At 36.5% G+C, this 12,149-nt stretch overlaps 1 protein-coding gene across 3 annotated transcripts in view; it reads right to left on the reverse strand.

Moving 5' to 3' along the window:
* Positions 1–12,149, reverse strand: part of ARHGAP18 (Rho GTPase activating protein 18) — a 163,336-nt gene that overhangs the window by 23,471 nt on the left and 127,716 nt on the right. For all 3 annotated transcript variants that reach the window (XM_014555858.2, XM_032484895.1, XM_032484894.1), the window contains exons 7-9: positions 9,697–9,788; positions 5,153–5,230; positions 2,148–2,307 (exon numbers count right to left, since the gene is read on the reverse strand). In XM_014555858.2, the coding sequence (XP_014411344.1) occupies positions 2,148–2,307; positions 5,153–5,230; positions 9,697–9,788 (330 nt within the window). The remainder of the gene's footprint in view (positions 1–2,147; positions 2,308–5,152; positions 5,231–9,696; positions 9,789–12,149) is intronic.

Consider the following 12,149-nt stretch of genomic DNA (forward strand, 5'->3'; position numbering starts at 1 on the left):
TGGAACACAATAGGTGTTCAATAAACACTTGTGGAATGAATGAGAAAACCCACTAGCAATGAAAGAGTTGGAGAGGCACAATCATCACCCTTGATACTCATTTCCGGTAGCCCTCATCCCATTAAGAAACACTCTTGGATATCTGTAATCATTCTGGCATTTATTTTTCAGGGATAAATTTAGTCCTTTCATCTTTAGCCAAGGAATATATAGGCAAAATAGCACAATTGAACCATTAAAAAAATTTTTAGAAAACGATTTCTGTCATGTCTTCCCCAAAAATTCTGAAGAGGTGTTATGATATCTAATAACCCACAGGAAACATTTCAATATAACATGCTTTAAGACTAGCCTGGCACATAATGGAATAATATTCATCCATAAAAAAGAATGAAATAATGCCATTTGTAGCAACATGAATGGACCTAGAGATTATCTAAGTGAAGTAAGTCAGAGAAAGACAAATGTCATGATCTCATTTACATGTGGAATCTTAAAAAAAAAGATACAAATGAAATTAATTACAAACCAGAAATAGACTCACAGACTTAGAAAATAAACTATGGTTACCAAAGGGAAAAGGGATGAGACGGAGGGATAAATTAGGAGTTTGAGATTAACACATACACACTATTATGTATATAAAATAGGTAAACAACAAGAACCTACTGTATAGCACAGGGAACTATATTCAATATCTTGTAATAACCTATAATGGAAAAGAATCTGAAAAAGAATATATATATATATATATGTACACGTATAACCAAATCACTTTACTGTACATCTGAAACTAACAACATTGTAAATCAATGGTACTTCAATATAAATAAATAAATAAATATAATGAAATCTTGCCGTTTGCAACAAACATGGATGAACCTGGAGATCAATATGTTAAGTGAAATAAGACAGAGAACAACAAATATCCCATGATCTCACTTACATGTGGAATCTTAAAAAGACAAAAACAGCTCACAGATTCATAGAATTGATTTGGGAAACAATCTGAACCACCATAGGTGGTGGGGATGGGGGGAAATGGGTGAAAGGAGTCAAAAGGCACAAACTGCCAGTTATAAAAGAAATAAGCCCTGGGGAAACTGTACAGCATGGGAATTACAGTTAATAACACTATATGTATATTTGAAAGTTGCTAAAAGTAAATCTTCAAAGTTCTCATCACAAGAAAAATATTTTTCTGTCATGTGTAGTGACAGATGTTAACTAGACATTATGGTGTTCATCTTGCAATATATACAGATACTGAATCATTACACTGTACATCTGAAACTCATAATATTGTATGTCAATTATACCTCATTAAAAAAAAAAAAAAAAAGAATAGCCTGGAACAGTTCTGGTTGACACTGTAGCTCGCCATAATCATTAACAGTACCTCCTTTTTACTCTCAAAAGTGTCCCAACTTGGAATTTAACAATATGGTCACTATAATGTGGTGACAGCATTTTTCCTGTTTTAATGGTCTCTAAGACTAAAAGAGGTAATCATGCCAGTACATGAACCTCCTAAGATCTCTGTGTTCACTGGACAGGAATCGAGAACTACTGGAGACCTTAATTTGGAGCTTTTCCCAAGACCACAATATGGCAAGACATGTGAAGTTTGTCACCCTCCCCCCGACCAATGAGGCAGCCAAATGATTTGTTCTACGTTTCTGCATGACAATTTCAGAAATTAATTTTTCAGGAAATAATCACAGGTTCTGCCACATCCCCTTGTGCTTTTATGATAACTGTTAATCCACAGCTTCTCCAGTAAGTGTTGCTTTTAACATTTGGCAAGACAAATGTATCAGAGAACTTAACATGACTCATTCTGTTATAAAAGAAATCTGAAGTTTCCAGGTTTTAACACGAAAATACGTATACTGAATTGCTGAAAGGAGATGCAATTAATCTGTACCCAAAGAGAACATTCTGTTATCTATTTACTCAGAGATGTATATTTATAAAGGAAAAGGAAAACACAGTGTGGCATTTGAGTACACGCTGCCATCAGTGAGTCAATATGTCTATCCAAATATATCTGGTTATAGTCTGTGTGCTGCAAAATGTCATTAAAACAATTAATATGGATGGCACCAGCACAAGAATGGCTTCAGAGACGGATGGACAGCACTTACTCTGGACAGCCTGAAACGCTTTGAGATATTCCACACTGAGCAGCGGCTGGGGCAGCTCCCGGATGAAGAGTTTCAGCAGGCTGGTGGCATCGTGCTGCTTGACACTTTCCCAATTAAAAGTCCCTTCATAAAACTTTGCTTCGAGTTCTTGGCAAAGATTCTGAAAGGCAAAGGAAGAGAGAGACAGGGGAAAAAAAGCTACCAGTGAGTGCATTTTTTTTTCTGCCGAGAATGATACACTTCCCACTTTAAAAGAGGTTCTACTCGTGTAAAGTCATCTGAAAGTACCAAACACTCCTCTCTTAATCAGAAAAATACTCCCCACCCCCACCCTAAATGTACTTCACCAATGAAGATGATACCTAACACCAAAAAATTTAAAAAACTGTACAATTTTCAGGACCTGCAACAAACCTTAAGCAGTGCAGATTTAATCAAAAGGTTAGTTGTAAGAGCCTTTACATTTGGTGGCTTTACTTAGATACTAAAATTTTTTCACTCACTTTAAAAAAATCATTTTAAAAAACTCTATGTTTTAAATTATTTAGAAGTCCGTTACATAACAAAATACATAATCAATCTCTGGACCTAAAGCAGGAGGCCACCTCTGAGTACTCACCTCTAGGAAATGGAAAACCAAATTCTCCAGCAAATGAGGCACGAAAATATATCAATACACCTGTCTTAAAACCACAGGCTGTCAGTGACACAGCCATCCTGCTGCTAGCTGCAGAAAACAGTGGGGGCCATGTAGAATTAGAAATACCTACTTCATTTACCTCAGAGATGCTGCAAAACTTGCCAGACAAATTATTAATAATAAATCAACTTAGCTTCATAATTACTATTTTCTATATGCTTTTTCACTGTGGCATAAATCCTATTATGATAGAAATCCTTCCAAGGTTGTCATTTTCTTCTATTATTTGAAACCGTTCTCCCAAGAAACGTTCTTTTGCTTTTCCTGTAAGGTGAATTTCTGACACTTTCTCGACACAATTCCAGCCTTCACCCCAATTATTTTTGTAATTGGTTAAATATGTAAAGGCGAACCTAGAAATGGGGGTTAGGGGAAAGACAGGTGGAAGGAGAGAAGGGTGAAAGGAGTCGGGGGGGAGGAGAGGAAAGAGAGGGGTGGGCGGAGGGCCCCAGCAACTTGGTGAGGGAGGGGAGGAGAAAGAACCAGAATTTTTGCATATTATCTTTAAATTATTTATAATGGACCAGCTGCTGTGTAATTTGGTCTGTGACAATGGGCTGTGTTGAAGAGTTGAGCCAGCCGAATCCACGTAATTGAGCTTCTAAGAAATTATACCGAGTTGAACTCCTCCCTCCGCCAGCTACCCGGCCAAAATGCAGAACACGCATGCTGCGCACCCTCGGATGCTCAGCAAAAGGCGTGCAGGACTCTGGCAAGCGGACCAGCCGTCGCATTCTGCTCATGCGCGCTGTGAACAGTGCCCTGCGAAGCGGTCGTTCTCGCGGAGGTGGGTAACATGAAGTCCCGTTACCTGTTTCCGAGGGATTCTTTCTCTGCAGGAGAACGTGCTTCTCCACAGAACTCATCTCCGAATCACACAGTGTCCATTACTGACCGGTGGTGAAAGGCCGGAGGTGTCAGCAAGGGACCTGAGACCAGGGCACCTCATCACGCTCACTCACGGGGGCACCGAAGCAGTTTCGGGGACCTCTGTGCACCGCACCGCAAGCCCAGGGGACACCAGCGGGATGACAGCTGTGAGCAGGGTATGTATCGGGTGACTCAAACCCGATTAAACTGAGATCACCACGTAGTAAGAGCCAAGTCGGCCCAAACTAGCTTCCTAAATTGAGGAAGCTTATCAAGATAAGCAGGTGATGCAAACTGTGGAACCTATGAACAGTAATTCCGGTCCTGGCAGCGCCACAGCCATTGTCCCAGGCAAGGAGAGTGCCACCCACCAGGAGTCATTTCTTCTTGATCCAGCTCTAAAGGTCTCACACAGAATAGGTCTTAAGGAAATGAACAGAGGATTACCTCTTCCCTCTATCCTATTTTTTCTTAGATTTACAGATTCAGGAAGACAAAATATCGGATGTGGGCAGTGACCTATCTAACTATCTATTCAGAGCCAGAGCTGAATCTGGAGGATAGGGTGATGGATATTGTTCATAACTGCTAACCAAACATTTTCCCTTGATAAAGTTTCTAGATAGAGCTACCAATCCAAGTATGAAGTCCCTGTAAAATACAAATCCGGGGGGAACGTATACGAGCCATGCCATCGTCGGGGGGTAATTGTACTTTACCATGCATTCATTTACTTTCTTGCCCAGAGCAGGAGCTGGGGAGCAGAGAAAGGAGGAAGATACACAGCATTCTAGGACAGTGGGAAGGAAATGGCATCTTGAGAGAAGAGAAGGCAGGGGGGGAGGAAAGAGGGGGCTTCGACTGGGAAGTCTGGGAATTCCCTGGCCTCTTTTATTTTTTATTCAAAGAAAGAATTTTTTATGATATGAAGAAATAAAAAACTGGTTGCAAAACTCAGGCTACTCTTGGATCCAGGGAGCCAAGGAACTGTGACAGTCAACAGGGTGGTTGAGACAGAGTCTCATTTTGCCAGCTTACTAAAACTAATAATGTCTGGGGACTGATGTCAAGTCTTCTACTCTGTTCACCTGGCGGAGTTTATCATCCTGCCTTTTTTAACTACTCTTGTCTTTTGCTTGTTTACTTTTGTTCCTATTTTACGTTTGCCCAGAAGAGAGATTAAAATCATTTCCCTCTTAATTTATCACAGTATTATCACAGGTAATACAGTGATTTTGGAAAAAAAATCAAAACCTACACAAATCAAAAGAGACTAGAAAAACTAACTATAAACTGAATGTTTAATGTTAGAAGGTTTTTTGTTCTATTTTGTCTACTAAAATGGGAAGAAGGGGTGGGGAGGACAAGTTAGCTTTAAAAATGCAAAAGTATAATTAAACAGTAAAGTTTTACATGAGTAGAACCAAGTAATTACCTTGATTCTAACGGCAGCTCCGGGTATTCTTAAGAGGCCTTCAGTTTCCAAACCTCCTTCTTCAATTCGAGAAATCAGCTGTGTGTAAACAGAATACTCTGATTTTGGTATTCTCAACAGGTACAATTCCAAATTTAACATGTTTCATATATAAATACATGAAAGTTGATTACAGTGACATGTAAAGTGGATTTCATGAAGTTTTGAATGCTCCTTCACTACCACTATCATCCTTGAAACTGACATGTCCCAAAACTTGTCATCATTTAGAAAAATGTCGAGTTTTATTCTCCTTTGTAACACAAGTGTGTAGTTTCACACAACAGCTGAGATACTCCAAACAGAGACTGACCCATGTTCATTATTTCAAAGCAACTAAGATCATGCATTTCTTCTGGTTTCCCAGAAACATACATTCTTCAATCAAACAAATCTTATGAAATTCTAAGTATTTGCATATTTATATCTCATTTTTAGTTTATTCAAAGAAAGAATTATTTATGATATGAAGAAATAAAAACTGGTTGCAAATAGTCATTTTTAGTCTTTTAAGCTTTTGGTGGTAAACTTAATTAAACAAAAAAAAGTTCTTGTATAGGGGGTCTAAACTAGGCTAAACTGGGCTACCCAATGCCCAATGAATACATACAGTTCTCTCTATCTTCAGAACCCCATTAAAATAACAAAGTTGGTTTTTTGTTTTTTTTAATAAGGCAGAAACCCACAAGAATAGGCAAATGGAGAAATTACAATGACAATGTTGGAAGCTAGGAAAATATAAGTGGTTAGTTCTTGGCAGAGACCTCCAGTTGGCATATGCATTCCCTGGGCAGTACACAAAGGGTTTTTAGGAGGTACTCTGCTATTTTAAGGAAATCAGTTTCTTTGTCCTCAGTTTAAATACAAGGCACTTGCTAGCATCACATAGATTTTCCTTCCTAACACCCACCCTCCCCTTTTCACAATAGCTTTCTAAAAGACAGACCTACTCTTTACTCAGCCCCAAACTTACTATAATACTCTCTGCAGACCCTAAGGCACAAAATCTTCCAGAGTACCAAAAGAACGTAAAAAATTTTAATTTTTTTTCAAGGAAACCTCCTTTAATGATTTACCAAAGCTCTGTAAACAACATAAAGCTTACTATTTTCCCCTTCTTAGCAAAGTGTTAGGAGCAATGCAAGGCGTCATAAATGAAGTCTTTTGACCTTTATCTAGATGTTCTGAAATCAGATATATTGTAGAATGTAGACACTGGAAGAGAGGGCAGTTTTTCTTTAATGACCTCACCCCTTCTGTCCCTGTACTATAGCCGAAGAACGCACTGATCTTGAGGGAGTCAGGTAAGAATAAAAAAAGAGTAGTCTCAGAATTTTCTCAAGGATTTACTATTAACTGAAAAGAGAAGCATCTTTGACCAAAGCAGTACATGATTTTAAAAAATTCATCTGGGATGTTTTCCAAGACATTTTTCAAGTTACCCTGGATTAAAAAAAAAAAACCCACAGGAAAAATCTTTATGTGAATTATTTTAGATTAGACTTTAGACTAGATGAGCATTATTCAATAAAATATTCAAAACCAAATTTATCAAATAATACCATGCAACGTTTATTCATGTACAAGCAATTTTTGTTTTATTTCATCTTATAAAACGTTTAAAATGTTCTATTAACAAAAAATAAAACTGTATGCTAGTAGCTGGACCAAATTAGTTTTTAGCAGCATATGAATTTTGCTTTCATTAAATACACAGGAAAAAAATGGATGATTTCTAAATAACTGTATGAGAGTGATGTCTGGATTCTTATATTTGAATTCTTTTTATTATTCTCTAGTGCTGAATACTAGTATTCAATAGATGTATGTGTATATATTGTCTGAAAGAATGCCATGTGTTTTCTTATATTTCTCACTTTGAAAATATTTTTAGCTACCACGTTATATTGCATTATTAAAATGTAAAATAATACTTAACAACTTTCCTTTTATTTTCAAAACTTAAAAATGGAGAATGGGGAGGGAGGGTATAGGTCAGTGTAGAGGGCATGCTCAGCATGCACAAGGTCCTGGGTTCAATCCCCAGTACCTCCATTAAAAATAAACAAACAAAATTAGTAAGTAAACCTTTAAAAAAATGGAGAAAAACTATAATGATCTATATATTCTAATCATGCTGCTTTTAGTAATTTATCTTACAAGATACATTATATAATAATTTATCAGTGAAGTTCATAGCCTTTCCCAAAATAGATACTACATACATATGAATTTGTGAATTAATGGATTAAATATGAAGTCAGACATTTTTGACACAAAGTATTTTTTATTTGATTAGTCTGACAGTGAAAACAAGATTTGCTAATTTGGAGAATTTTGCCATGGATAAAAATTAAGAATATTTCTATTTCTCCAACCCTTTCTGAGAATGTGGTTTAAACAATGTGCCTCTAAGTGGGAGGGAAAAAAAACAGACACAATTTACAGAAATTAGATAAGCTTTATTCAAGTCTTTTTGGGGTATATTTCTCAATAACTGAGAGAAAATAATCCTCGAAAGACTGGTAATAAAATTTTTTGTAAATCAGTGGGTTCCAATTCTTTCCTTTCTACAAAATTGAAGGAATGCATAATTGTCAGCTGATAAATCAAAAAATATCATGATAGATCACTGTGACTTTTTACTTATAATTCAGAGGGGATGCAAACAGATGAGCATTATCTAATAGAAAACTGTTTACACTCCCTTTCTTTTTTTATATGAACCAAAAAACTTTAAGACTCTTGTCCAATGACTTCAAACTGGTGGGCAGTCTGAGTCTCCGGAATGTGAAAGAGACCAAAAATGTAAGATAATTAATTAAATAAATAACGAAAACAATTTCAAGAGAAGATGACAAGAGGCAGGATGCAATCCTGGGCCTGACCAGGAGGCAACACTGACTTTTGTGGATACCAGAACTTACTGCTTGCTGGTGTGATGGTGAACATGATGTGTCAACTTGGTTGGGCTACAGTGCCCAGTTGTTTGGTCAAACACCAGTCTAGATGTTGCTATGAAGATATTTTTAGATGTGACTTACATTTAATCAGTAGACTCTGAGTAAAGAAATTACTTTCTAAAATTTGAGTAGGCTTCATCCAGTCAGTTGAAGGCTGTAAGAGTAAAGACTGAGGTTCCCCAAAGAAGAAACAATTCTGTCTCAAGACTGCAACATAGAAACCCTTCCAGAGTTTCCAGCCTGCAGACTTTGGACTCGACTCTGAAACATTAACTCTTGCCCGTGTTTCCAGCCTGCTGGTCTGCTCTTTATAATTCAGACTTGCCAGGCCCCACAACTGCATAAGTCATCAATTCCTTAAAGTAAATCTCTCTATATATGTATACCAATATATAGATATATAGACACAGGTATAAACATTAGATAAAATCTCCTACTGGTTCTGTTTCTCTTGGAGAACCCAGGGAAAGGATCCTACTGAGATCCCTGCTTTGTCCACCTGTGTAGAGTAAATCACACCTTTCACCACCATTGAAAGAACCTGAATATATGGCTACATTTGTCAGCATCTCTCTTAATCACAGAGACCGCTGACAGCTATGCACACACATCCAGGTTCTGCAGGCAGTCTGTGTAGAACAAAGTCCATCAGGAGAAACACTGAGACACAGGTTTGGATGTAATGAGTGAATATGAGGAATGAAGGAATCGGAGCTTCGTAGGTAAGATGGTAAAAGACTGGGAATAACAGAAGAATTAGCGCCAAGCAGACTGAATCTGAGTAGTGTTGATGAACTTGTTGAACCAAACAACTGTGAAAGTCCCAACTGCCACTCTTGCCACCCCAGAACTTCCAAAAACTGTGAAATCCCTGGGCTGTTGCAACAACCTACATGTTGAGTAGCCCATAACTGATCTGACCCACCTTCCTCATGGGCATTCTCTGTCTTTTATCAAATGTGATCTGTGTTCCTGAATAATGATAGCTTGAAGTTTAGACTGAAATTTTTATATTGTCATAGATAATCCCCTTATGAATAATTGAGTGTTGACTGTATGAGTGACTTCATAGTTTAGCAATCATTTTCTAATTCTACTTTATGATTTCTTTGACTACTTTGGAAGTAGGCACTAGTAAATTAATTGGACATCGTCACTGTAAATAGGAAAGCCTGGGAAATACATACAGGCATGAAATATTCATGAGGATTCAATTCCCTGGAAATTTATAAGCAGTTCCCACTCCTATGTATTATAGAACTGAGATCTCAATTATACAAAGCCAGATAATATAAGACAGGAAAATGATGCCATGTAATCACAGTTACAAGTAATAACACTGAAAGCATCACCATGAAATAAAAAATTATGAGCTTTTGAAATAAATTTGTTTCCTGAATAGAAAAATCAAAGTATAAAAGAGCGTATCAATTGGAAAACTATATTATAATCCTATGAGTGCAAAACAAACAAAAAAGAAAACAAAACCCACCGTTAGCTCAAGTATGTTCTCTCTATGCTGACCCATTCAGGCCTACTTACTTTTTGAAATATCAAGGGTATTCGAGTTCCTGGGACTTTCTTCTGATCTTGTTCTAACAGTACTGTCAATGGAACACAAAACAGGCCAGAATCTGCCACAAAAAAAAAAAAAAAAAAAAAAGGTAAAATGTCTTCACTTTCATCAACCTATAAAATATTAATGCAAAAATGTTAAGGCAACAGATTCCTGATCTTGTCATTCAATCAGACAAGTATTTGCCGAGCACCTAAGTGAGTGACGCTGTCGAGCCATTAGGGATACACAACCCAGCTGGAGGATTCTGGCCCTGCCTTATAGCGCAATCTAGCAAGGAAAGAACCTGACAAACGATTATAAACAATCACCAAAATAATTAGAAAAGTATAAACTGGTACATAAGAGAAACAGTGCTGTGGGAGTAGGCAGAATCTGCAGATCATTCATTACATGTAATCACACTAAAGCTTCTGGCTTAAAACAAATATCACTCATCTCTTCCATACTTAATTGATAGTCGACATTCTACAATACAGTAAAATATAAACATCTGCTTTTTGAGAAATCAGCCAACATTATGATCTTATTCTATAGAAGTTTTTCTTGAGAAAATACAGCAAATGCTTGGTCTTTGTGGATTTAAATGTGTAGTTTTATATATTTGAAAATAACTCCAGAAGAAACAACAGGTAATAAGTTATAATTTTTCTAAATTAAAATCATACACCTTCAGTCTAGGATGAGCATCGCTTCTACCCAGCACCTCCTACCCCACGCCCATTACCGAGTGAACAGTAAGCACAGAAGTGTAACACACATCGTCATTCCCTAGAAATTTATAAGCAGTTCCCACTCCTATGTATTACAGAACTGAATCTCAATTATACAAAGCCAGATAATATAAGACAGGAAAATGATGCCATGTAATCACAGTTACAAGTAATAACACTGAAAGCATCACCATGAAATAAAAAATTATGAGCTTTTGAAATAAATTTGTTTCCTGAATAGAAAAATCAAAGTATAAAAGAGCATATCAATTGGAAACTATATTATAATCCTATGAGTGCAAAAAAAAAATAGATAGAAATCATTCGTGAACATGGAAAAGGTGATTATCTTGTGATATAAAAACAGACATGAAAACTGCCATGTCAACAGAGATGACATTCAAGCAAATGCCAATAACCCAGTAAATAACTTGTAGTTTAGGAATTAGGGGGGAAAAAAGCAATCTTCAAGAATGTCAAAAGCCTAGTTTATAATGTAAGATAAATAAGATACAAACATATAAAAAAGATGAAAAGAAAATCTGTTATATTAATAGTGATATTCTTAATGAGAACGGCTTAATATTTCTCTCTCTGATAGGAGGCAATTCTAAAACATAAAATTAAAAGACCTCTTTAAGCCACTTTGAAAGTCTTGAGCACTGAGTCACAGCTATTTAAATTATATTTATATTTAGTATTTGGAGAAGACTTTGTGATGAGCTTCTGAAAAAGCATCTGAATCTTCATTATTCACAATGGACTGTGGAAAACCAGAAGAAATGTTTGACTCAGAAATTCACCATCCCAAGCCTTAAGCTAAAACACTCACTCAAAGGAACTGAACACAGAATGAGGTCTTCTGGGGCCCAGCATGGGGGAAAGGACCTGAAGGGAAGGTACACTTCAATCCTACAGAGAAATTGCCTCTAAAACTTAAATCAGGTGAACACTTGTCTTTGCTAACGTTACCATAGCAACTCAGTAATCCTCATTCTTGGTTTCTCTTTAAGAGATGCCTTTAAAGTTAAAGGAGATGTTAGAGATTCCTAAACAGTAAAGCTTTGTCAACAGAAAATTATCTGGATTTCCAGGCCAATAAAATTTTGGAAAAACAAAAACTAAGGAGGTGTCTGTTCTCTACCATGTTATAAAAAATAAAGTCTATTTATGTAATGGGTAAAGCAAGCTGCTAACAAAGGAAAAAACCACACAAACCCATAAGAAGCACAATTCAGTGACATTCTGTGCCACAACTGCACTAGTTTCTTAATATAGGGGAGAATATTTTTTTGCAAAATAGTTAACGTAAATGAACAAAGGGACAGACTACTAACTGCCCTATGTATTTGCCATCAAATAAATAAGCAAAAGTAATTGATCAGGAACAACCATCTTAAAGTTATTTTTCAAGATCCAATTTTGGAAATAAGTATATGTACCAAATGTTATTTTTAAACGTAGTTTTCAAAGGAGAGCCCATTTGAGTTAAGAAACCTTGACTCAGAATTTCCTTCTAATTTCCTTCTATGGTAATTAAACATTTGATTATCCCTTTATTTTTTATAATCTAGGAGGCAGTGCATTCTCATCAAGTCACAAAAATTTTGCAAGGAATGTTTTAGAGTCTGAACTGTGGATGTATTCAAGTGTTGGTTTATTTTGTAGATGTTTCCCACCCCTACAAGAATATTTCTAAAAAGCCA

The sequence above is a fragment of the Camelus ferus genome, chromosome 8 (genome assembly GCF_009834535.1).
Source record: "Camelus ferus isolate YT-003-E chromosome 8, BCGSAC_Cfer_1.0, whole genome shotgun sequence".
Taxonomy (NCBI): domain Eukaryota; kingdom Metazoa; phylum Chordata; class Mammalia; order Artiodactyla; family Camelidae; genus Camelus; species Camelus ferus.